General features: G+C 43.1%; 1 protein-coding gene across 5 annotated transcripts in view; it reads left to right on the forward strand.

The window, feature by feature from the left end:
• Window positions 1–27,150, forward strand: part of LOC139557610 (calcium-dependent secretion activator 1-like) — a 150,920-nt gene that overhangs the window by 65,485 nt on the left and 58,285 nt on the right. For all 5 annotated transcript variants that reach the window (XM_071372679.1, XM_071372646.1, XM_071372663.1 and 2 more), the window contains exons 10-12: window positions 1,243–1,309; window positions 7,078–7,186; window positions 16,897–17,109. In XM_071372679.1, the coding sequence (XP_071228780.1) occupies window positions 1,243–1,309; window positions 7,078–7,186; window positions 16,897–17,109 (389 nt within the window). The remainder of the gene's footprint in view (window positions 1–1,242; window positions 1,310–7,077; window positions 7,187–16,896; window positions 17,110–27,150) is intronic.

Below are 27,150 nucleotides of genomic sequence, written 5' to 3' on the forward strand. Positions count from 1 at the left end.
ATCTCACCTCGTGGGGCATCAATGATCATGAGGAAGGTGAGGGATCAGCCCAGAACTACACGGCAGGACCTGGTCAATGACATGAAGAGAGCTGGGACCACAGTCTCAAAGAAAACCATTAGTAACACACTACGCCGTCATGGATTAAAATCCTGCAGCGCACGCAAGGTCCCCCTGTTCAAGCCAGCACATGTCCAGGCCCGTCTGAAGTTTGCCAATGACCATCTGGATGATCCAGAGGAGGAATGGGAGAAGGTCATGTGGTCTGATGAGACAAAAATAGAGCTTTTTGGTCTAAACTCCACTCGCCGTGTTTGGAGGAAGAAGAAGGATGAGTACAACCCCAAGAACACCATCCCAACCGTGAAGCATGGAGGTGGAAACATAATTCTTTGGGGATGCTTTTCTGCAAAGAGGACAGGATGACTGCACCGTATTGAGGGGAGGATGAATGTGGCCATGTATCGTGAGATCTTGGCCAACAAACTCCTTCCCTCAGTAAGAGCATTGAAGATGGGTCGTGGCTGGGTCTTCCAGCATGACAACGACCCGAAACACACAGCCAGGGCAACTAAGGAGTGGCTCCGTAAGAAGCATCTCAAGGTCCTGGAGTGGCCTAGCCAGTCTCCAGACCTGAACCCAATAGAAAATCTTTGGAGGGAGCTGAAAGTCCGTATTGCGCAGCGACAGCCCCGAAACCTGAAGGATCTGGAGAAGGTCTTTATGGAGGAGTGGGCCAAAATCCCTGCTGCAGTGTGTGCAAACCTGGTCAAGAACTACAGGAAACGTATGATCTCTGTAATTGCAAACAAAGGTTTCTGTACCAAATATTAAGTTCTGCTTTTCTGATGTATCAAATACTTATGTCATGCAAATGCAAATTAATTACTTAAAAATCATACAATGTGATTTTCTGGATTGTTGTTTTAGATTCCATCTGTCACAGTTGAATTGTACCTATGATAAAAATTACAGACCTCTACATGCTTTGTAAGTAGGAAAACCTGCAAAATCGGCAGTGTGTCAAATATTTGTTCACCCCACTGTATATTGGCCATATACTGTACCACCACCAACCCCCCCCCCCCCCCCCCCCGGGCCTTATTGCTTAATTGTAACATAAACAAATGCTTTTTTAGCATGCCACTTCTCCAGGACAAAATGATGCAACACAAAATGGAATATTGTAAAGCAGCCTCTGTAGAAAGGACAGTTGTTAAACCATTGCTTTTGTTTACTTAGGTACCTATGGGCTATTGGTAAAAATGTGTGGAAGAGATGGAAGAAGAGATTCTATGTCTTGGTGCAGGTAAGAACAAAATACTTACAACTAAATAACCATGGTCAGCACTAGCCCAATAAGTGATATGTTATGTGTTTTAACTGTCAAGCTGTAGTACGTGTCTTCATCTAGTTGACTGGGGTGATAAAGGTCTAATACAGTTCTTGTCAGAAGCTTTGTAGCTGTAGCAGCCATTTTTTGTGCATCATTTGGAGCATTATGCAGTCTCCTCTGTGTTCGGGAGGATATGTCTCAGGGCGAGGAGTTGACAGGCGATTGACAAACCAGAGTGTACGCTGGCTGGCCTAGCACTCGCAGCTAAAAGGGCCCACGGAATGCTCCTCTCACTTGCTCCCAGCTATACATACAGCATGTGACAAATACCGGTCAATAGACTGCCACTGTGTGTGTGGGTGTGTTTCTTGGAGAGAAAGGATGCTTGTTTGTTCATGACAGTGAGATGAAGTGTGTGTTTTTGTGTGACTGTTGTGTGTCAGTATGTGTCATAGAGAGATAGACATCATGCATGTCCTATGTTTGTGTATAATTTGATTTGTAAAACATTTTCTTGCTTTTGTTTTTATTATGTTAAGTCGCGTGTAAGTATTCAATAATCTATTGGTGTTATGTTGGACTCAAATGTATTTGTATGTTTGGAGATTGATGTTGTGATGAAATATGTGTTATTTCATAGTTTGATGTCTTCACTATTATTCTACAATGTAGAAAATAGTAAAAAATAAAGAAAAACCCTTGAATAAGTAGGTGTGTCCAAACTTTTGACTGGTACTGCATATGAAATATAAATTAATAATTTAAGTGAGAAACAAAATGTTTGTGTGTATTTCAAAGTTTGTTATGAGTTAGCTGTGTTAATTACTGTGGATGAGATTCACAATCAGCACTCTGTGATGTTCAACCCTCCTCCTGTGAAATAACTTCATGAACAGCAAGTTCACATCAGCTGCATGCCAAATGTGGTGTGCACACCAGATGTGTATTTGATTATTATATTCTGTGTTTTTGAGTGGCCCGAATCAACTACTTCTATTGGAAGTATTTGAAAGTATTTTCTAATAATTTTATATAAATAGCCTACTATTTGACAGTATTTTCAAATACTATTTTCAAATACCAGGGTTAAATGCATGGGAGTGTATTTGAGTCAGGGTATTTTAGTATTTTCAAATACATGCCAATACTTTCCATGAGTTTCCAACTACTTGTCTTTTCATCAAAAAAATGATTCTGAATACTTACTTCGAAATGCATGTGAAAGTAATTAGCAATTGAACCCAGGTCTGGTACACACACACACGCATGCTAAATGCCGTTTGATTGACATTTTCCATGATACTCATAAATAGCACAGCTTACACTGGGGGGTATTTATTTCAGAGATTAGTTTCCTGTTGAATTATTCATGAGTTGTTAATTACATGGCGTGAGTAGATAATTTACAGGGCTGGGTGATGGACGCTGGCATCACCCATGAAACATGGCAGCAACACGCCAACAACAAGTCATCAACAGTGTTCTACAGGTGTGCATCTGTCATAACTAAGACACTATGTAAACACGCTAGATGTGCCAGAGAACAAGAACGAGTCAGGGTTGAACATCCCACCAGGTGGCTGTCATGATGGTTCATGCCATGTAACCCCCATTCCTATGTGATAAGTCCCATCTCTCATCTTTCATACCCAGTGAAAGTGGAAAGCATCGCTATCAAAGCCGTCGAGCTCCGCTGAACCATCCCATCACGAGAAGCAAAAATGCCACTCTAAACCTGTGAAACTGTGTTTTAACTAAATTAAGAGTCGAAGGATCACACTTATTGGCTTCCTCCCCAACCCCAACTCTTGCCACTCCCTCCTCCTACCCTCACCCTGTTCAGACAGAGTTAATCCTGCCTGTAGTGCTAGCTGGATAGTTGAGTGCCCTGCCATGTCCCTGCTCAACAGAACAGATTGGAGCCATAAACCTATTTTTTTTAATGCAAAGTGAAGTGTAATTATTCAGCAGTCTGGAGGCTGCCCTCCAACACAGCTGGCAGCAGCCACTTTCTCACTCAGCTCCCCTCTGCACTCTTAGTATTTCTCCCTCCCTCCTTCTTTCACTCTCTCTTTTCTTTTTCACCTCTCTGTTCACTTACCCTCTCTCTTGTGCTCTTTTCTCTCCCCCTCTCTCTCTCTCTGCTGCTGTGCACTAGCTCTGGAGTAAAGTTATTAGGCAGTTGACTATGACAACTTTCATACCCAGTGATCCCCTCCCTGACAAACAACCACATTGATCACATCTCTGGTCTGCCCTCCAGCCCCACCCCACCCATCAAACAATCCAATTTATAGACTCTCAACAATAACAAGGTTATAAGAGCAAAGTATGTAGGGTAATCAGGGAGCCAAGTCTTTTAGAATAATTTAACGGTCAGTTTGACAGCAGGTCAGCCAAACTCTGAGCCAATAGTCTCTCTCTGCCTCCTGCTCTGTGTCTGTCTGTCTCTGTGTCTATCTCTGTGTCTATCCCTGTGTCTATCTCTGTGTCTATCCCTGTGTCTATCTCGCCTGGCCTAGACGGGCCCAAACTTTAACAGGCAAGGGGATGTAACAGGGAAGTGGTAGGAGAGAGAGAGAGACAGGCGAGGGGGTAGGAAGGAGAGGGGGAGTTCTGATGTGCCCCAGTGACGTCCCGAAGGCAAGTGGGCACCGTGAAGCTGGGTAGTGTCCCAGCGGCCCAGCGAGCTCCACCCGGGGCCTCATCAGTGCCCTGACAGTGAATCTCTGTTGTCATACAGAGGCAGGCTGCAGCCAGTGAGAGCTGCCACTTGCAGCAGAGGTGACAATGGCGCAGGATTGGCCGGGATCCGCGGGTTGCCGTGGCATGACTGGCACCTAGCAGTCAGGCTCCCATCTCTTGTGACAGGGTGTCACTCGTCTGTCCACGCTGAGTGACAGAGTCAGGGCCATAACCCCGCCCTGGCAACGGCCCCAGCAACAGCACCCTGACCACCCGCCTCCTTACTCTCTGATCACCTCTCTCCACCTCTCTCTCTCTCCCTGTCTGTAGCAGAATAACATAATAATCCAGAATATCACTGAATCAGCGCTGGATAGATGCATACTGTACACTCACAAGAACATAAACACTCACTCTCTTCTCTCTCTCATCGACGTGAGTTACTTTTAAAGCACACATGCACACTCGCACCATGTTGCTGTTCATGGAAACATACAGTGCCTTCAGAAAGTATTCACACCCCTCGACTTTTTCCACATTTTGTTGTGTTACAGCCTGAATTAAACCTTTATTAAATTTTGATTTGTTTGTCACTGGCCTACACACAATACCACATAATATCAAAGTGGAATTATGTTTTTAGAAATGTTTACAAATTAACTAATAAATGAAAAGCTGAAATGTATTGAGTCAGTAAGTATTCAACCCCTTTGTTATGGCAAGCCTAAATAAGTTCAGGAGTAAAAATTTGCTTAACAAGTCACATAATACGTTGCAAGTACTCACTCTGTGTGCAATAATAGTGTTTAACATTATTTTTAAATGACTACCTCATCTATGTACCCCACACATACAATTATCTGTAAGGTCCCTCAGTCGAGCAGTGAATTTCAAACACAGATTCAACCGTAAATACCAGGGAGGTTTTCCAATGCCTCACATAGAAGGGCACCTATTGGTAGATGGGTAACATTTTTAAAAAGCAGGTATTGAATATCCTTTCAAGCATGGTAACGTTATTACTTACACTTTGGGGTAGGCCATCATTGTAAGTAAGAATTTGTTATTAACTGACTTGCCTAGTTAAATAAAGGTTAAATGTAAAAAAAATATATATAAAAAAATGTATTACTTTGGATGGTGTATCACCATGAGGCCAGTTACAGAGTTTAATGGCTGTGATAGGAGAAAACTGAAGATGGATGTCACGATCGTTATAATGAGTGGACCAAGATGCAGTGTGGTATGGTTCCATCCTCTTTATTAGGTAGTGAGACTCAAAGAAAACAATAAATCGCAAAACGAAACGTGAAGCTACTATAGTGCTCACAGGCAACTATACATAGTCAAGATCCCACAAAGGGGAAATGGCTGCCTAAATATGATCCCCAATCAGAGACAACAATAAACAGCTGCCTCTGATTGGGAACCATACCAGGTCAACATAGAAATATAAATCACCTAGATGACCCACCCTAGTCAAACCCCGACCTAACCAACATAGAGAATAAAAGGCTCTCTATGGTCAGGGCGTGACAATGGATCAACAACATTGTAGTTACTCCACAATACTAACCTAATTGACAGAGTGAAAAGAAGGAAGCCTGTACAGAAGAAAAAATATTCCAGAACATGCATCCTGTTTGCAACAAGGCACTAAAGTAATACTGCAAAGAATGTGGCAAAGCAATTAACTTTTTGTTCTGAATACAAAGTGTTATGTTTGGGGCAAAAACATAGTGGTGGCTGCATCATGTTATGGGTATGCTTGTAATTGTTAAGGACTGGGTAGTTTTTCAGGATAAAAAAGAAACAGAATGGAGCTAAGCACAGGCAACATCCTAGAGGAAAGCCTGTCTCAGTCTGCTTTCCAACAGACACTGGGAGAGGAATTCACCTTTCAGCAGGACAATAACCTAAAACACAAGGCCAAATCGACACTGGAGTTGCTTACCAAGAAGACAGTGAATGTTCCTGAGTGGCCGAGTTACAGTTTTGACTTAAATCTACTTGAAAATCTATGGCAAGACCTAAAAATGGCTGTCTAGCAATGTTCAACAACCAATTTGACAGAGCTTGAGGAATTTTGAAAATAATAATGGGAAAATATTGTACAATCCGGGGGTGCAAAGCTCTTAGAGACTTACCCAGAAGACTCACATTTGTAATCACTGACAAAGGTGAATCTAACATGTACTCACTCAGGGGTGTGAATACTTACTTGTATGTAAATGAGATGTTTCTGTATTTCATTTTCAATAAATTTGCTAACATTTCTAAAAACATGTTTTTACTTTGTCATTATCGGGTATTGTATGTAGATGGGTGAGATGTTTTTAAAAAATCCATTTAGAATTCCGTCTGTAACACAACAAAATATGGAATAAGTCAAGGGGTATGAATACTTTCTGAAGGCACTGTACATTGTCACAGTCTCTCCACCAGCCATGAACCAAGCTTGAACCAGCCCCTCTTCCCCTGGCTTGGCCACTTCATTCATCTAATTATAATGTGATTATCCTTGTATACCCACTCACACTCACACACATTACTGACAAGTGGTTCAAGAGTGGGCAACACAGCTGTCACTTACCCCTCCCATACTCTATCTCACACACACACACACGTTCACTAATGCATATACACACACATACACAGATTGTTTTCCCATATGCCTATCTTGACCAGCATCTGGTCACCATTTATGCCTGGTGATTGGCTCATTAACCCATTTATCCCGGTTGGTTATCACGAACAAGTGGTCCAATGCCTGGGTTAGTGAAAATGTGTCATCTGTGAGAGTTGAAGCACAATGGGGTTAAGGACAACTGATAAGATATTATGCTCTCTTCGTTATTTACCTGGTATACGACAATTGTATTTACATAGTAATTACTAAGCAGTTTACCAATTCTATAACATTTCTGGGGTCCCTGTACTCATTGGTATTATGCATTATTACGAGAAGTACCAGGTAAATGGCAGCTGGAGTAGTACTATGAACAAAATGTACAGTAACTAATAGTAGCCCTCTGTCCCCTCTCTTTGTGGTGCAGGTGAGCCAGTACACCTTTGCCATGTGCAGCTACAGAGAGAAGAAGGCAGAGCCTGTGGAGCTGCTCACACTGGACGGCTACACTGTAGACTACACCGACCCTCAGCCAGGTAACACACAACTGGGGCTGTCAAACTATTTTTTTTAAATGCAATCGGGTTAACCAATGGATTGTTGTGATTAATCACAATGAATCGCTAATTCAGAATTTGCTGAATTTGAGCTGTAATATAAGATTTTTTTAGACAACACACATTACAAGAATATTGATTGATTTTGTCCCAAGTAACAGTTAGCAAAATCATTTAATTTGACAAAGGACACTTTATTTAACCTCAATGTCAAATTGTTTTGACGTCACTGTTGTTTTTGATTATGTATTTTGGATGTTTTTAGTCTATTTTGACCGCTTTCAGACAATGCGATTAATCACGATAACCAAAAAATGGTGTACTAAAATTACAAAACGTTAGCTTGAGTTAACTGATTATATCAAGGCTCAGGCTAAGACCCAAATGCAGACACAGAAGGCAGACAGTATGAGTCTCAGAGTTTATTATAGTACAAGGGACAGGCAAATGGTAAATCAAGGCAGGTAAAGAGTCGTAATCCAAATCAGAGTCAGGCAGGTACAGGATGGCAGGCAAGATCAGGGTCAGGACAGGCAGAAAGGTCAGAACTGGGAGGACTAATCAAATATCATTTTATTGGTGACATATATGTTATTGCGGGTGTAGCGGAATGCTTGTGCTTCTAGCTCCGACAGTGCAGTAATATCTAACAAATTACACAACATATACCCAGTACACACAAATCTAAGTAGGAATGAATTAAGACTATATACATATGGACGAGCGATGTCAGAGCAGAACTGACTAAGATACAGTAGAATAGTATAGAAAAAAGAACAGTATATACATATGAGTTGAGTAATGCAAGATATGTAAGCATTATTAAGTGAATGAGATACTGTAGAATAGTATAGAAAACAGCGTATTCACATGAGATGAGTAATGCCAGATATGTAAACATTATTAAAGTGACTAGTGTTCCATTCCTTAAAGTGGCCAGTGATTCCTAGTCTATGCCTATAGGCAGCAGCCTCTAATGTGCTAGTGATGGCTGTTTAACAGTCTGATGGCCTTGAGATAGAAGCTGGTTTTCAGGCTCTCGGCCCCAGCTTTGATGCACCTCTACTGACCTCGCCTTCTGGATGATAGTGAGGGGAACAGGAAGTGGCTCAGGTGTGTTGATGTCCTTGATGATCTTTTTGGCCTTCCTGTGACATCGGGTGCTGTAGGTGTTCTGGAGGGCGGGTAGTTTGCCCCCGGTAATGCGTTGGGTAGACCGCACCACCCTCTGGAGAGCCTTGCGGTTGCGGGCGGTGCAGTTGCCGTACCAGGCGGTGATACAGCCTGACAGGATGCTTTCAATTGTGCATCTGTAAAAATGTGTGAGGGTTTTAGGTGACAAGCCAAATTTCTTCAGTCTCCTGAGGTTGAAGAGGCTCTGTTGCGCCTTCTTTACCACACTGTCTGTGTGGGTGGTTCATTTCAGTTTGTCAGTGATGTGTATGCCAAGGAACTTGAAACTTTCCACCTTCTCCACTGCAGTCCCGTCGATGTAGAGAGGGGGGTGCACCCTCTGCTGTTTCCTGAAGTACACGATCATCTCCTTTGCTCTGTTGACATTGAGTGAGAGGTTATTTTCCAGGCACCACACTCCCAGAGCCCTCACCTCCTCCCTGTAGGCTGTCTCGTCGCTGTTGGTAATCAAGCCTACTACTGTTTTGTCGTCTGTAAACTTGATGATTGAGTTGGAGGCGTGCTTGGCCACGCAGTCATGGGTGAACAGGGAGTACAGGAGGGGGCTGAGCACGCACCCTTGTGGTGCCCCAGTGTTGAGGATCAGCGGAGTGGAGGTGATGTTTCCTACCTTCACAACCTGGGGGCGGCCCATCAGGAAGTCCAGGACCCAGTTGCACAGGGCAAGGTTAAGACCCAGGGCCTCGAGCGTAATGATGAGCTTGGAGGGTACTATGGTGTTGAATGCTGAACTATAGTCAATAAATAGCATTCTTACATAGGTATTCCTCCTGTCCAGATAGGATAGGTCAGTGTACAGAGTGATGACGATTGCATCGTCTGTGGATCTATTGGCGCGGTAAGCAAATTGAAGTGGGTCTAGGGTGGCAGGTAAGGTAGAGGTGATATGATCCTTGACTAGTCTCTCAAAGCACTTCATGATGACAGAGGAGAGTGCTATGGGGCTATAGTCACTAAGTTCTGTTACCTTTTCCTTATTGGGTACAGGTGCAATGGTAGCCATCCTGAAGCATGTGGGGACAGCAGACTGGGATAGGGAGAGATTGAATATGCCCGAAAACACACCAGCCAGCTGGTCTGCACATGCTCTGAGGACGCAGCTAGGGATGTCGTCTGGACGGGCAACCTTGCAGGGTTAACACGTTTAAATGTTTTACTCACATCGGCCACGGAGAAGGAGAGCCCACAGTCCTTGGTAGCGGGCCGCGTCAGTGGCACTGTGTTATTCTCAAAGCGTGCGAAGAATGTGTTTAGCCTGTCCGGAAGCAAGATGTGGTCTCGGCGACGTGGCTGATTTTCCTTTAGTAGTCCATGATTGTCTGTAGTCCCTAACACATACGTCTCGTGTCTGAGCCGTTGAATTGCGACTCCACTTTATCTCTATACTGACGTTTAGCTTATTTGATTGCCTTGCGGGGTGAATAACTACACCGTTTATATTCTGCCATATTACCAGTCGCCTTGCCATTGTTAAATGCAGTGGTTCGCGCTTTCAGTTTCACACGAATGCTACCATCTATCCATGGTTTCTGGTTAGGGTAGGTTTTAATAGTCACAGTGGGTACTACATCTCCTATACACTCCCTTATGAACTCAGTCACCATTTCCGTGTATGCGTCTAGATTATTTTCGCAAGCTATCCGGAACATATCCCAGTCCACGTGAACAAAACAATCCTGAAGAGTGGATTCTGATTGGTCAGACCAGCATTGAATAGTACAAAGCACAGGCACTTCCTGTTTGAGTTTCTGCCTATAGGATGGGAGGAGCAAGATGGCGTCGTGATCTGATCTGCCGAAGGGGGGGCAGGGAGAGGGCCTTGTAGCATCCCAGAAGTTTGAATAGCAATGGTCAAGAGTCTTAGTAGTGCGAGTAGGACAGTCAATATGTTGATAGAATTTCGGCAGCCTAGTTCTCAGATTTGCTTTCTTAAAATCCCCAGCTACAATAAATTCAGCTTCAGGATATGTGGTTTCCAGTTTGCATAAAGTCCAGTGAAGTTCGTTGAGGGCAGTCGAGGTTTTGGCTGGAAGTGGGATGTAAACGGCCGTGGCGATGACGGAGGAGAATTCTCTTGGAGATAATATAATACCCTTGTGTAGTCATAACATTCTGTATATTCCCCATGTCCTAACAGGCTGACTACACCGCTCGCGTCGCGTGCGCGTTGCGTTGCAAAATAAATGTTGAAATATATATTAATCAATTATTGCACCCACACTGCTAGCGCGCACCAACGAGTGTCTGCATTGCCAAGGGCTAAAATAGAAGTCAGTTCTCTTTCTGACGCAGATCGCGCTGCAAGTTCTGCCTCTCCCATCTCCTCATTGGTTTACAGTAGCAGGTACCCACGTGCCATCTCTTCATTGGTTATACCCACGTGGGTGACTTGTCACAAGCCGGCTCATAGCCTGTGACAAAAATGAGGGGACACGAACAACAGGTATAGGCCAAATTAAATAGGTTCTTTATTATAAACAAACTATTAACTTTAACTAAGAAAAAAGAATGAGGTGTGGAAGTATAATAATGTAAGGTGTATGTAAAGTGCATGGATGCGTGAATATGTGTGTGTGAACATGCCTGAGTGAAAACTATGCAAAACTACAAAGGAACAAACAAATCATGAGCATACCTGGATGAGCAGAGAGAGAGAGAGAGAGAAGTGATTAGTGACAGTTTTATACCCTGAGCCCAGGTGGCTCCAATCACTAACGACCCTCCTCTGCCTGCAGGAGGAACCGCCCCCTGCACTGCAGAGGAGGAGCCGTGACACCCCCCTCCTTAAAATGAGGGTCCCACCCTCAACCCAACTTCCTCCAACATATTCAAAATAATTCAAATTTCCACAAAAACAAATAAACAAAAAAAAAACAGTCCCGGCTCCTAGCAGTAGCCCCGTGTCCCCCAGCCGACTGTCCGCCCCTCAAACTCGGCAGCCCTGGTACCTGGGGAGCAATTTAAGAGGAAAGAGGCACAGACAGCCCGTAGGGGTCAACAGAGAAAAGGTACAAGCTAGGTTAAAGGAGCACGGGACAGAGCATCAGCAATGATATTATGGTGATGGAGTGTCAGAAAACAAAACAGGGTAGTTTCTAATAAGAGCTACCAATTCATCACGTTTCTCAGAGTCTAAATGGTCTACCAAAACCCCAAGGTTTTGCAAAGTCTGGGAGTTTTTCAACCGACCTTGTAAGACCTCATCCGAAACTTTAACTTCCTCCTCTTCTCCCCCCTCCACCAAATTAAAGCCATAAGATGCAGTGACTGGAGCAGCAGTTAACACTGACCTCACCGCTGGAGTGCCTTCAACTGTGCTTAGATCACGGGAGTGATAAGATTTTAACAAGTTCACATGGCATAATTTAGAGGACTTCCTATGACTAAGGGTTTCAATAAGATAGTTCAAATCTGACACTTTACGCAACACAGTGAAAGGACCACAGTATTTTGCCTGAAAAGGTGAACTTACAAGAGGCAGAAGAGCAAGTACACGATCACCGGGACTAAACTCACGCAGCTCAGCCTGTCCGTCATATTTCAGTTTCATTTTCCGTTGAGAACATTTTAGTTTCTCTTTCGCTAGTTCACCAGCCCTATACAACTTCAACCTAAAACCATTTACATAGTCAATAAGATTCCGAGGTGGTTCCTCAGGCAAACAACCATCCTGCAACACTGCTAAAGGTCCACGCACCTTATGACCAAACACTAAGTCATTTGGGCTAAACCCTGTGCTTTCCTGCACTACTTCACGAGCAGCTAGTAACAGCCAAGGTAACCCCTCCTCCCAATCTGCAGACAGTTCTGTACAGTATGCACGAAGCAAAGATTTTAATGTTTGATGAAAACGTTCCAAAGCTCCCTGGCTCTGGGCATGGAACGCAGTAGACTTGTTGTGTTTGATTTTAAGCTGTTTGAGAACCTGAGCAAATAAATGGGAGGTAAAGTTAGACCCCTGATCTGACTGGATGGTTTTTGGAATCCCAAATGTTGAAATAAATTGAGTTAACGCTTTAACTACTGATTTTGAAGTTATGGTACGCAAGGAAAAAGCTGCCAGATATCTGGTTGCTTGACACATAACAGTTAATAAGTAGCTATGACCTGACTTGGACCTTGGTAATGGCCCAACACAATCGATAATAAGATGCTCAAAAGGTTGCCCTACGGCTGGTATTGGATACAACGGTGCAGGCTTTACAACCTGATTTGGCTTGCTTGTGCGCTGACACGTATCACAAGTTTTAATAAACTGAGCTACATCCCGCTTTAAACGTGGCCAGAAAAAATAACGAAGTATGCGATCATAAGTTTTACGAACACCCATATGACCTGCCACATCACCATGTGAAGTTTGCAACACTTTCTTTCGCAAACTAGTAGGTACAACTATTTGAAAGACTGGTTCTCCTAAACCCTGATCATAGTGTGGAACCCATTTCCTGACCAACAGCCCATCAAGAAGAAAATAACACTGAGCACTATTCCTCACCACTGAATCAGGAACCACTTTATCAAACAGATCAGCTAAAGTAGTATCGGCCTTTTGCTCAGTCATCAATGAATCTCTAGAACTAGTCAACTGTTCTGTCTGGAGTTTGACTGGCAACTCAAGACTTTCTGGCTTACTCTCAATCTCCTTACGAGAGGCTGCGCGGGTAACCGCACAGACTGGAAATATCTCAGGAGACACACAATTTTGATCCGGAGATTCCCTTGCAGGTGACACTGAAGGTTGCTTCTTACAGATGTTTAGTTTGCCATCTGCCCACACCTTACTACCTGCCAAGTCATTCCCCAAAATCATGTGGACTCCCTCTACTGGCAACTGAGGTCTAACCCCAACATCTACATCACCCTCTACCAGACCACATTTTAGGGTAACTTCATGTAAAGGACAAGAGAATGGAACTAAACCCATACCACATACTATTACACAACGGCCAGTATCAGACTCTTTAGAGAACGGCAAAACAGATTCCAGAATAAAAGAATCTAAAGCTCCAGTGTCTCTTAGGATCTTGATTTTAACATTGTGGTTGCCATCTACTAGGGACACTACACCATCTGAAATAAAGGCTGAAAAATCACAGTGGGAAGACTGAGAATCAAACTCAACTAGTGGCTGAAACAGCTCACCCTGGTGGTCAGAGGCTGTAACAGGAGCTGCCATCATAGCAGGTTTAACTTGACCTGACTGTTTTGAATGAAGCCGAGGACAATCTTTCTTCCAATGTCCTTCAACTAAACAGTAGCGACAGGTATTAGCATTACCCGGTGCTTTAAGTCCTCCAGACCCAAACTTCTGCTGAGGCCTTTGGAAAGAATCCCCCAAAAAAGGTGACCTACTATTCCTAGGAGTAAAGTTATTTTCATGGTACATGTCACTGTTTGACTCAAAATGGCTTTTATGTGTTAGCCTGTACTCATCTGCAAGGATTGCTGCATCACTTGGAGACTTAACTTTACGTTCATTCATGTATGTAGCAACCTGGTCAGACACAGAATTTTTGAACTGTTCTAACAGTTCTGGTTGACTGGGTGACTAACATTTTGCATGAAGAAACAACCTGTCATTCATCAGAAACTTTGTGAATATCTGGGTTTTCCCTCTTCACAATACAGAAAGACTGCATTTAATCAGTGGACACCACTCGTTTTTATTACAACACACCTGTCATAATTGTTTTCTTTGCTAAAGTTGAGGTTTATTATTATTATTATTATTATTATTATTGTTAAAGGTACTGCATAGGTGTAAACATACATTTTGTAGCAAGAGATAGCACTTGTATAGATAGCCAAGAAAGTAGCAGAAATGTGTAGAAAGTAGTTTTGAATGCATTTTAATGAAGGGAAACAATAAGTTTTTAACTTTTTTGGCAACATAGTGATATATTCTTATATACTGTACAATGAGGAATTCAACTACAAAATACTAGTCTTCTCCCATTTTTTTAACCATTGCCCCCACTAACAAGGTGTATAAACAACAACAATATATAAGAATAAAATAAGATAATAGATACAAAACAAAAACGTGAAGAACATAAATCAATCAACTCTAAATTGCACATGTAGGACAGTATGCAAGTGTGTGTGAATGGACTTTTCAGATGTATTTCTCACATGTGCAGCACATAGTATTTGTTTTACAGTCCTTTGGGGGGAAGAATTGGCATCTCCTCCTCTTGCCTGCCCCAGCTTCAGCCTCAGGTGGATCAGGGCAAGATTCAGCCCCCTGAACAACTTTCACAAGCGCTGCATAGGCTGCTGTGCTGGGGAGGCGCTCCCTTCTTTGAATGTGTGGGGTTACAAGTGCCTTTCCCAGCTGCGCCAGGAACACCCTCCTCTTGTTCCGCTTGTCAGGCATCCAGGTAGGGTTGATCTTGTTCCATATCACAAAGGCATTGTAAGAGGACACATCAATGATGTTATGAAAGATGACCAGGGGCCAGCCGGCAGTCTTCCTCCTGCAGATGTAAATTCCAATCACCTTGTCCAGGTTGTCCACACCTCCTTTGTTGTGGTTGTAGTCCAGGAAGATGGCTGGCTTCCTGTCCTCACAATCACTGATCTCAGCCGTTTTGTGCAGTGTGCTCAGGAGGACCACATTCTTCTTCCTCTTTGTGAGGTAAGAAACTAGAGTGGTGGTGGTGAAGGTAAACTTTGATGAGAAGGCCTCTCTCCCTCTTGTTGCGAGTAGGGCAGGGGGAGCTCAGGCTTGTTCTTTCTAACTGTGCCAACCATGGTGATCTTCCTCTTCAGGAGCTGCTGGCTGAGTTCAATCAGTAGCACACATGATCTAATTATTTTCTCTCTCTCTCTGTGTGTGTGTGTGTGTGTGTGAACTCAGCAAACAAAGAAACATTCTTTCACTGTCAACTGCGTTTATTTTCAGCAAACGTAACGTGTAAATATTTGTATGAACATAACAAGATTCAACAACTGAGACAAACTGAATAAGTTCCACAGACATATGACTAACAGAAATTGAATAATGTGTCCTTGAACAAAGAGGGTGTGTGTGTGTAAATGATTTTATAACTGCCTGGTCAAAAATTACCCTAAGACAATCTTTGTACCCTGGTGGTGTACAGCTTTCATGGAAATATGAAGAAAGGCGATGTTTCGCTTTTTCTAATGTTGGGGTCACTCTTGGGAAAGTAATCTAATTTCAAGTTGAAAAAATATAATTTAGTGGGTTTTCTCTGCTGTTAAACATAGAGGTGGGTAATTTTTTACCTTTAGGCCAACACAATTGTGAGATATTCTAGGTCGGGTGGACAAAATGACTTGAGTTCCTCTATGTTCCTAGAATTACACCATGAGTCGCTAATCATGAAATACACCCCCCCCCCCACCCTCCTGCTTCCCAGAGATATTTATTCCTGTCTGCGCAATGTACTGAGAATCCTGCTGGCTTTACTGACTCCGACAGAGACATGTTTCCGTGAAACAAAGTATGTTACAGGCCCTGATGTCTCTCTGGAAAGAAATCCTTGCTCTAAGCTCATCAACTTTATTATCCAAAGACTGAACATTAGTGAGTAATATACTCAGAAGCGGTGGGTGGTGTGCGCGCTTCCTAAGTCGAACCAGCAGGCCGCCTCGAGTGCCTCTCCTCCGCCTACAATGTTTTGGGTCGGCCTCTGGAATAAGTTCATTTTGTCTGGGAAGAGTGAACAAAGGATCTGCTCCAGGGAAGTCATATTCCTGATTGTAATACTGATAGTTCTGGTGAGTTACCGCCGCTCTAATATCCAATAGTTCTTCCCGGCTGTACAGTAATGGCACAAAACATTTCCTGAGCTAATAATGTAAAAAATAGAACATAAAAAAACAAAATACTGCAAAGTTTTCTAAGAGCTAGTCGTGATGCTGCCATCTCCGTCAGCGCCATCTTAGGAAAAACAAAACTATAGCACAGGAAACACGGGAACACGCTGGTAGGACTTGACGGGACAAGACGAACTGGCAACAGACAAAGAGAAAATGCAGTTATATATACATAGGGGATAATGAGGGGAGATGGGAGACACTTGGTGGGGGTGGAGACAAGCACAAAAACAGGTGAAACAGATCAGGGTGTGACAGATTAACTCTGACAGCCCTACACACAAAACATGCACATGACCCTCAGGCAGGTAAGATAATCACAATCTAGCTTTACAGTGCAAATAAAGTATTTGTGTCCTACATTAATAACCGCCAACCATTTGTTCTCTTGGGAATTTAGAATGTGCAAATATAAGTCAGATACCTTTTCTGGAGATAACTACCACGAATCACTACTTGTTACAATAGTACTTGTGCTACTGTGGATGTCTCACCTACCTATCTTAAGATGAATGCACATAGTGTAAGTCACTTTAGATAAAACCGTATGCTAAATGACTAAAATGTAAATGACTACCAGGTCCTAAATATATGGCACTGGTATGTACCAGTAGCACTAGCCCTACAAACACTAACAGTGATTTATTCCTTAGGTCTGGAAGGTGGGAGGACCTTCTTCAACGCAGTGAAGGAGGGCGACACTGTGATCTTTGCCAGTGATGACGAGCAGGACCGTATCCTGTGGGTCCAGGCCATGTACCGGGCCACGGGCCAGTCCCACAAGCCCATCCCCCCCACCCAGGTCCAGAAACTCAACAACAGAGCCGGCTCTGCACCCCAGCTAGACGCACCCATCTCCCAGTTCTGTAAGTGTCGGCCCCTGTTGTGCCCACGAGGCCCACCACACTCACGGTAGCTCTCACTGTTTCAGCTTCACGAAGAACTACAGTACCCAGCAAACTGCCACCCCAATATACACTGCTGTTATGTCTGACCTAACTCTATATCTATCGAGATACAGATTTCATTGGACTTCTTTTTGGGGTGACCTGTTTTGTTGTATTTTTTTCTCTTCACATGACACAAGTGTGTATTTTAAATTCTACAATGGGTGGGTTTTATCCTGGATGCCAATTGGTTAAAATCGCATTCCAGCCGGTGTCTATTCCACAAGTTACCACCGGCTAAATCTATGATGTTGAAGTGCCTATTTACTCTATTCTATCTCACTGCACAATCCACTGTCTCACTAGAATTTGGTTTCCAACAGCGGATATTTGTACAAACATTGCTGCCTGTCTCTCCGACATTTGCAACATTGTTTCAATATTGAAATTCGATCTCCAGCTGTCCCATAGTAATGAACGTGTCAGCAGTCGGGACAAGACAGACAGGCAGACGGCATTTCTCTGCCAGTCGAAATCATGAATAAACTGGCATAATTTTAATGGATATATACAAAGAAATGCCAATAGAAAACAGGTCAAATGAAATGAAATGCAGCTAGTTTGCAGTCTTTTTCAGCTTCAGTATAAAGTGATTGTGTTAGCTGTGTTGTTGGCTAGCTCCTCTGAACAGCAGTGTCCTGATTAGAGAGCACATTTTCTATGCCAGGCGAAATTGTTAGCTCATTGTTATGGATGTATCCAAATAAATGTCACTAGAAAATAGCTTAAACGAACGCAAATGCACCTACTTTGCTGTTATTCAGGCTGCACTGTTTGACGTGACTGTAAGTTAGCCGTAGTTGGCTAGCTAGCAAGCAAGTGATAAGAACGTTGCCAGCCAGTATGGCAATGGAACATTTCGAATGAATGACTGGGTCACGTCCATAGATGCATAACAAAAAGACTTAATGACTGGGTCGCGTTTCTGGCAACCGAACCGAACGAATGACCAGTCACTTGTGTAGCAACCTTAAATTTGTGTCCGGGCTGTATCTCGTGGGAGAATGAAATAGTATGAATAAATTAATCAAAATATAGTAAAAAATAATTATAATTGTCTATCATTATTTGAATATGTTGGTAATCCGTTGTATAAAAGGGATAATGCCCTCGAAGCCGGTGTTTGGAGGATATATTGGCATGGTTGTTGTTAGGCCCGAGACAAAGTCGAGGGCATTATAACTTAAATAGATGATACGCGCCATTATGGTGAGTACTTATTCTACATGTGTGTGTGTAACAATGTATTTCATGTAACCCGAAGCAACCACAGCGCAGTGTCTACATCAATATGGAGGAGAGAGAACACTTCTCCCTAACTTTTTAATTTTTCACTAAATGTTCTTTTTCATCAGCACTCTCTCTCTCCTATTCCATATTTGTTATCACATGAGCTCTCTTCTCTATCTGTATCTATTAGTTTCACTATATATCTATATTAATCTCTTTAGTTGAGCCTTTCGTCTTTTTTTATTACTGTTTCTCTTCCCCTGTGTCCCGTTATATCAGTTGTTTACCAGTGTAATGAGCTATTTCCCTCACTTTCTTTCTCTCTGTCTTGGTCTCTGTCTCTGCCTCTCTCTCTCTCGCTTTGTGTGTGTCCCTGGTCCCTAGCCCAGCTGCTGTAGGTCAGATCTCTGTGTCTGCTCTCTATCTTTAAGTCTCTCTGGTTTGGTCCTTCTTACCCCGCTATCTCGTAGCTGGAATCAAGGGTAAGTGCTTCCCTGTTGCTGGCGCAGCTCAGATAATCCACACTGATTATCTGACCAAAGCAATGTACTCTCCTCCCTGTCTTCCTCCTCTTCTTTTGTTCAGTCTCTCCCTCTATTCAAGTCTTTATCTTATCTCTGTCCTAGACCACTCTAGAAAGCATTTATTTTGATTCTGTTTGATTCTTTTAGGATTCACATTCATCCTTACCAGACTAGGATGCATGTAACTCTGATTTTGTTTGGTTTGCTTTGGATAAACGATCTGCATATTTGCCTCTCTCTCTCTTCTCTTCTCTTTGCTTCTCTCTCTCTCTCTCAGAAACATCACTGAACATTAAAGCCCCTCTTAGAAAAAGGTCAATTTCCAAACACCAACTTGTATTTTCAAATCATATATTTCAAATACCAATAATACTAAATATCACTGCCAACATCAAATCATATTTTCCAACAGTTTTAATTACCAATATAGTGACAAAGGGTTTAGGCAGAAACAAGGCTAAAACCCACAACATAAACTACAATGGTTTATCGATAGTGATGTTTCACATAATTGCAGTAGAATTGAGGACATAAGTGAATTCAGTGAAGTGGTTGTTTTTGACAACTACTGGAGGCCTCTGTGTCTCTCAGCCGCTGGTAATTACCATGTTAAAAGTGCCATGTCATGAATTAAACAGTGTGGTCTATGCACAATTATTTTGGGAAGCAATCAGTGAAATGTTACCAAATAACTACTTGCTAGTTCACACCTGCATATGTTCACTGTATAGTGTAACACCACAAAGGCTAACTCTTGGGAGAAAAACCAAGGTCAAATTAAAAAAAACACTTACTATATGTTTTTGGGTTTCAAATGAAGATAATATTATTGGTATGCTAAATAAAGTTATTTATATGTATATATATATATATACTCATGCATGCACGCACGCACACACACACACACACTACCGTTCAAGTTTGGTGGAAACTTGTAGCTGGAAACGGTAGATTGTTTTGTAAAATGGAATATCGACATAGGTGTACAGAGGCCCATTATCAGCAACCATCACTCCTGTGTTCCAATGGCACGATAAAAAATATATATATATATTTCACCTTTATTTAACCAGGTAGGCTAGTTGAGAACAAGTTCTCATTTACAACTGCGACCTGGCCAAGATAAAGCAAAGCAGTGCGACACAAACAACACAGAGTTACACATGGAATAAACAAACATACAGTCAATAATACAATAGAAAAAGTCTATATGCAGTGTGTGCAAATGAGGTAGGATAAGGGAGGTAAGGCAATGAAAAGGCCATAGTGTCTAAATAATTACAATATAGCAATTAAACACTGGAGTGATAAATATGCAGAAGATGAGTGTGCAAGTAGAGATACCGGGGTGCAAAGGAGCAAAATAAATCAAATGAATTACAGTATGGGGATGAGGTAGTTGGATGGGCTATTTACAGATGGGCTATGTACAGGTGCAGTGATCTGTGAGCTGCTCTGACAGCCGGTGCCCAAAACTAGATATGAGACTCCAGCTTCAGGGATTTTTTAACTTTGGTTAGAGCCAGTTTGCGCTGTTCTGTGAAGTGAGAGATCTTTAGTTTCTTGGCAATTTCTCACATGGAATAGCCTTCATTTCTCAGAACAAGAATAGACTGACGAGTTTCAGAAGAAAGGTCTTTGTTTCTGGCCATTTTGAGCCTGTAATCGAACCCACAAATGCTGATGCTCCAGATACTCAACTAGTCTAAAGATGGCCAGTTTAATTGCTTCTTTAATCGGGACAACAGTTTTCAGCTGTGCTAACAATTGCAAAAGGGTTTTCTAATGATCAATTAGCCTTTTAAAATTATAAACTTGAATTAGCTAACACAACGTGCCATTGGAACACAGGAGTGATGGTTGCTGATAATGGGCCTCTGTACGCTATGTAGATGTTCCATTTAAAAAATCTGCCGTTTCCAGCTACAATAGTCATTTACAACATTAAGTGTCTACACTGTATTTCTGATCAATTTAATGTTATTTTAATGGGCAGAAAAAGTGACCCCAAACTTTTGAACAGTAGTGTGTATATACATACATATACACACACTACTGGTCAAAAGTTTTAGAACACCTACTCATTCAAGGGTTTTTATTTTTATTATTTTCTACATTGTAGAATAATAGTGAAGACATCAAAACTATGAAATAACACATGGAATCATGTAGTAATTTAGTAGAGTGATGGAGTGCTGCATCAGATGGCCTGGCCTCCACAATCCCCTGTCCTCAACCAAATGTAGATGCCAACCAAATTTGGGATGAGTCGGACCGCAGAGTGAAGGAAAAGCACTCAGCATATGTGAGAACTCCTTCAAGACTGTTGGGAAAGCATTCCAGGTGAAGCTGGTTGAGAACTTGCCAACAGTGTGCAAAGCTGTCATTAAAGCAAAGGGTGGCTATTTGAAGAATCTTAAATATAAAATATATTATGATTTGTTTTACACTTTTTTGGTTATTACTTGATTCCATATGTGTTATTTCATAGTTTTGATGTCTTCACTATTATTCTACAATGTAGAAAATAGTAAGTGTGTGTGTGTGTGTGTGTGTGTGTGTGTGTGTGTGTGTGTGTGTGTGTGTGTGTGTGTGTGTGTGTGTGTGTGTGTGTGTGTGTGTGTGTGTGTGTGTGTGTGTGTGTGTGTGTGTGTGTGTGTGTGTATATCAACTCAGCAAAAAAAGAAACGTCCTCTTACTGTCAACTGCGTTTATTTTCAGCAAACTTAACGTGTAAATATTTGTATGAACATAACAAGATTCAACAACTGAGACATAAACTGAATAAGTTCCACAGACATATGACTAACAGAAATGGAATAATGTGTCCTTGAACAAAGGGGGGGTCCAAATCAAAAGTAACAGTCAGTATCTGGTGTGGCCACCAGCTGCATTAAGTACTGCAGTGCATCTCCTCCTCGTAGACTGCACCAGATCTGCCAATTCTTGCTGTGAGATGTTACCCCACTCTTCCACCAAGCCACCTGCAAGTTCCCGGACATTTCTGGGGGGAATGGCCCTAGCCCTCACCCTCCGATCCAACAGCTCCCAGACGTGCTCAATGGGATTGAGATCCGTTCTCTTCGCTGGCCATGGCAGAACACTGACATTGCTCTTGCAGGAAATCACGCACAGAACGAGCAGTATGGCTGGTGGCATTGCCATGCTGGAGGGTCATGTCAGGATGACCCTGCAGGAAGGGTTCCACATGAGGGAGGAGGATGTCTTCCCTGTAACGCACAGCGTTGAGATTGCCTCCAATGACAACAAGCTCAGTCCGATGATGCTGTGACACACCGCCCCAGACCATGACGGACCCTCCACCTCCAGATCAATCCAGCTCCAGAGTACAGGCCTCAGTGTAACGCTCTTTCCTTCGACGATTAACGCAAATCCAACCATCACCCCTGGTGAGACAAAACTGCGACTTGTCAGTGAAGAGCACTTTTTGCCAGTCCTGTTTGGTCCAGCCACGGTGGGTTTGTGCCCATAGGAGACGTTGTTGCCGGTGATGTCTGGTGAGGACCTGCCTTACAATAGGCCCACAAGCCCTCAGTGCAGCCTCTCTCAGCCTATTGCGGATAGTCTGAGCACTGATGGAGGGATTGTGCGTTCCTGGTGTAACTCAGGCAGTTGTTGTTGCCATCCTGTATCTGTCCCGCAGGTATGATGTTCGGATGTACCAATCCTGTGCAGGTGTTGTTACACGTGGTCTGCCACTGCGAGGACGATCAGCTGTTCGTCCTGTCTCCCTGTAGCGCTGTCTTAGGCGTCTCACAGTACGGACATTGCAATTTATTGCCCTGGCCACATCTGCAGTCCTCATGCCTCCTTGCAGCATGCCTAAGGCACATTCACACAGATGAGCAGGGACCCTGGGCATCTTTCTTTTGGTGTTGTTCAGAGTCAGTAGAAGGACCTCTTAGTGTCCTAAGTTTTCATAACTGTGACCTTAATTGCCTTCCGTCTGTAAGCTTTTAGTGTCTTAACGACCGTTCCACAGGTGCATGTTCATTAATTGTTTATGGTTCATTGAACAAGCATGGGAAAGAGTGTTTAAACCCTTTACAATGAAGATCTGTGAAGTTATTTGGATTTTTACAAATTATCTTTGAAGACAGGGTCCTGAAAAAGGGACATTTCTTTTTTTGCCGTGTGTGTGTGTATATATATATATATATATACACTGCTCAAAAAAATTTATGGAACACCAAAATAACACATCCTAGATCTGAATGAATGAAACATTCTTATTAAATACTTTTTTCTTTACATAGTTGAATGTGCTGACTACAAAATCACACAAAATGTATCAATGGAAATCAAATTTATCAACCCATGGAGGTCTGGATTTGGAGTCACACTCAAAATTAAAGTGGAAAACCACACTACAGGCTGATCCAACCCTGATGTAATGTCCTTAAAACAAGTCAAAATGAGGCTCAGTAGTGTGTGTGGCCTCCACGTGCCTGTATGACCTCCCTACAACGCCTGGGCATGCTCCTGATGAGGTGGCGGATGGTCTCCTGAGGGATCTCCTCCCAGACCTGGACTAAAGCATCCGCCAACGCCTGGACAGTCTGTGGTGCAACGTGGCGTTGGTGGATGGAGCGAGACATGTTGTCCCAGATGTGCTCAATTGGATTCAGGTCTGGGGAACGGGCGGGCCAGTCCATAGCATCAATGCCTTCCTCTTGCAGGAACTGCTGACACACTCCAGCCACATGAGGTCTAGCATTGTCTTGCATTAGAAAGAACCCAGGGCCAACCGCACCAGCATATGGTCTCACAAGGGGTCTGAGGATCTCATCTCGGTACCTAATGGCAGTCAGGCTACCTCTGGCGAGCACATGGAGGGCTGTGCGGCCCCCCAAAGAAATGCCACCCCACACCATGACTGGCCCACCGCCAAACCGGTCATGCTGGAGGATGTTGCAGGCAGCAGAACGTTCTCCACGGCGTCTCCAGACTCTGTCACGTCTGTCACATGTGCGTGTGAACCTGCTTTCATCTGTGAAGAGCACAGGGCGCCAGTGGCGAATTTGCCAATCTTGGTGTTCTCTGGCAAATGCCAAACGTCCTGCACGGTGTTGGGCTGTAAGCACAACCCCCACCTGTGGACGTCGGGCCCTCATACCACCCTCATGGAGTCTGTTTCTGACCTTTTGAGCAGACACATGCACATTTGTGGCCTGCTGGAGGTCATTTTGCAGGGCTCTGGCAGTGCTCCTCCTAATCCTCCTTGCACAAAGGCGGAGGTAGCGGTCCTGCTGCTGGGTTGTTGCCCTCCTACGGCCTCCTCCACATCTCCTGATGTACTGGCCTGTCTCCTGGTAGCGCCTCCATGCTCTGGACACTACGCTGACAGACACAGCAAACCTTCTTGCCACAGCTCGCATTGATGTGCCATCCTGGATGAGCTGCACTACCTGAGCCACTTGTGTGGGTTGTAGACTCCGTCTCATGCTACCACTAGAGTGAAAGCACCGCCAGCATTCAAAAGTGATCAAAACATCAGCCAGGAAGCATAGGAACTGAGAAGTGGTCTGTGGTCACCACCTGCAGAACCACTCCTTTATTGGGGGTGTCTTGCTAATTGCCTATAATTTCCACCTGTTGTCTATTCCATTTGCACAACAGCATGTGAAATTTATTGTCAATCAGTGTTGCTTCCTAAGTGGACAGTTTGATTTCACAGAAGTGTGATTGACTTGGAGTTACATTGTGTTGTTTAAGTGTTCCCTTTATTTTTTTGAGCAGTGAATATGTATATATATTTATATGGAAAGTTTATAAAGTTTATATTTATTTTATTTAAAAGATATATTCAAAACCAATGCAATTGGGTTACACACTTGATAGACATTATACAGTTTGATATGTTTGTTCCAAATTGCGTAAAAAGTCAAAATCTGTTCACAGGTGTTATTTACAGTGGAATATCCATGCTTTACTGAAGAGAGCTCAATTTCTGCCTTTCTCTCTTTATTTATTCTTGCTGCTAAATATGAGCTGGTAAATATGTACCTGGAGTATTCTGAATGCTAACAAGTAGTTCATGATGTCATGCAATTCCCTCTGTCATATGCTACTCCAGTCTTCTCCACTACTTACAGACAGACCTTGGATTAAAACTTGCTCTAACACTACTACCACTTGTACAATGTACATATCTGTTTGCCTTTTCTTTCTTTGGATGCCTGACAAGAACATTTACCAGGGTGAAGTTCTCCCAATTATTGGTGAAAACTGAGACTGTGTTCTGTTCCCTATTGTTAAGACTGAGACAGATCGTAGTGTTGTTGGGTATTGAGATTTTCCCCAGGAATGTACTACTCCTCTCCTTCAACACACTAATATTGGTATGCTCTAAGAAGTGCTCTATGAATCATACAGTGCATGGGAATATAAAGTATTGTCAACTTACAAATGTGTAAAAACATGAACCTGTATAGAAAAACTAGATGAGCGTAATAAGATCTTCAACCATCACTGTTCATTGAACTGAAATGTTTAGGATGGATAGACTGATTGAGAAAGGGAGAACCAAAGTGTTGGTTAGTGTCTTCAGTTCCAGGTCAGCCCTAAACCAGATCCAGTTATCACCATGTACCCTTCACTCTGCTCTCAGTGAGGGCTGGACTGTGGATGTCCATGTTGTGGGGTGGGGGGGGGGGGGGGGGTTTGATGGTGGTCAAATCCTTCAAAAAAACAAGTAATGTACTAAATAGCCCCAAATGTTCTGCTCTCAACTCTCCTAGTGAGTGCAGGGATCTATAAATGAGTAGCATCCATCAATCATTGTCATGTCTGTCCTTCCCCTGCCTAGACAGACGGGGGTGACTAGTGTCATTGTCTGTTACTGTCCAGTGCCCCCATGTCCACTCCACCGCTGGAATGTCAAATAGACGTGACAGGCCACCAGTCACAGAGAAGGACACAAAGTCACCTTTTGGATTTGGGAGTTGGGGATCATAAGCATCATAACAGCACAGTCTTTGTTCCCTGGGTGATTGACAGCTGGAAGGGCGCCACATTGGGTTTCACTCAACAGTGAGGTTGAGGTCAATGGGAGAAAACAAAAGTAATACTGTGTTATTATATTCTCTGAGTTTGATATTACATTTTTTTAATTCTATAGTCAAAGTAATTTATTCTTCATGATTTTATGTGTATGTCACATTCAGCTTCTTTGTGATTTAGAATTTCAGAAAAAGATCCCAAAACATTTTATATATTTTTGTATATCAGTGTGTCTGAACACATTTTAAGTGTCAAAATAAGATTGTGTGTGTATCCACGTTGCGGCAAAAACTAATTTGTTTCACTATGTTCAAACTGTTGTTAATGCTCAATAAGTGGTGTTGTCTCTTGACATGTAAAGCCTTGTCTCGGGAGGGGCAGCTGCATAGGCTATTTATCTAGACTGCTGCTTAGAATAGCTGTGACCTGCGGACCTGTGGCCTTCAGAGCAGTCCCTAAGCCCTGGCTAAAATGGGCCATTAGAATAAAAATAGAGGTAGATGGCCGGAGCAAGGATTAACAGGCAGCCTTCCAATTCTAGCCAGACCCTGATGTAATGCCTCAACCCACTCACTGGGAAGTAAAGTGAAAATGTGTTGTCAAATTTATTTAGCCCCCTCTCTGAACAAAGGGGTGCATGGGCAGGGGGTTCCTCTGTCCCAGGCCCTGTTTTACTGGCACTGGGGGGCATTTAATTAGGGAGACCCCAGGGTTCATGTGCCCACGAGCTGAGCAGAGGAGGGGAGGGGGAGGAAGGGAGGGGAAAGGAGATGGGTCTAGCTAGCGCCCCTCTGAGGTTGCACTCAATCATGTGAGAATGCAATCAGAAAGGCTGCTTTCAGAGAGTTTATATATGCTCAGGTTGAAGGCAATTTGTAAGTCGCTCTGGATAAGAGCGTCTGCTAAATGACTTAAATGTAAATGTAAGGATCACATAGGGGACCTGAGATTTGCGGGGAGAACATACACTGTTATGTAGAGAGAGAGAGACCCCACAGACATTAACTTTAGCCTTTATCAAGGGAAACTGGACCAACGTTGTAATAGTGAGATTGACAGAAGGGTTCTTTCTGGATCAAAATGGGATTTAGTTGGTGGATGTGGTGTGGGCATGGCCAATTGCGTGGCCAAAATCATAGAGGCTGCAGTGACAGAATGTTGCTGTTTTAAAGCTAATTTCCTG

This window comes from Salvelinus alpinus, chromosome 2, assembly GCF_045679555.1.
Source record: "Salvelinus alpinus chromosome 2, SLU_Salpinus.1, whole genome shotgun sequence".
NCBI classification, from domain to species: domain Eukaryota; kingdom Metazoa; phylum Chordata; class Actinopteri; order Salmoniformes; family Salmonidae; genus Salvelinus; species Salvelinus alpinus.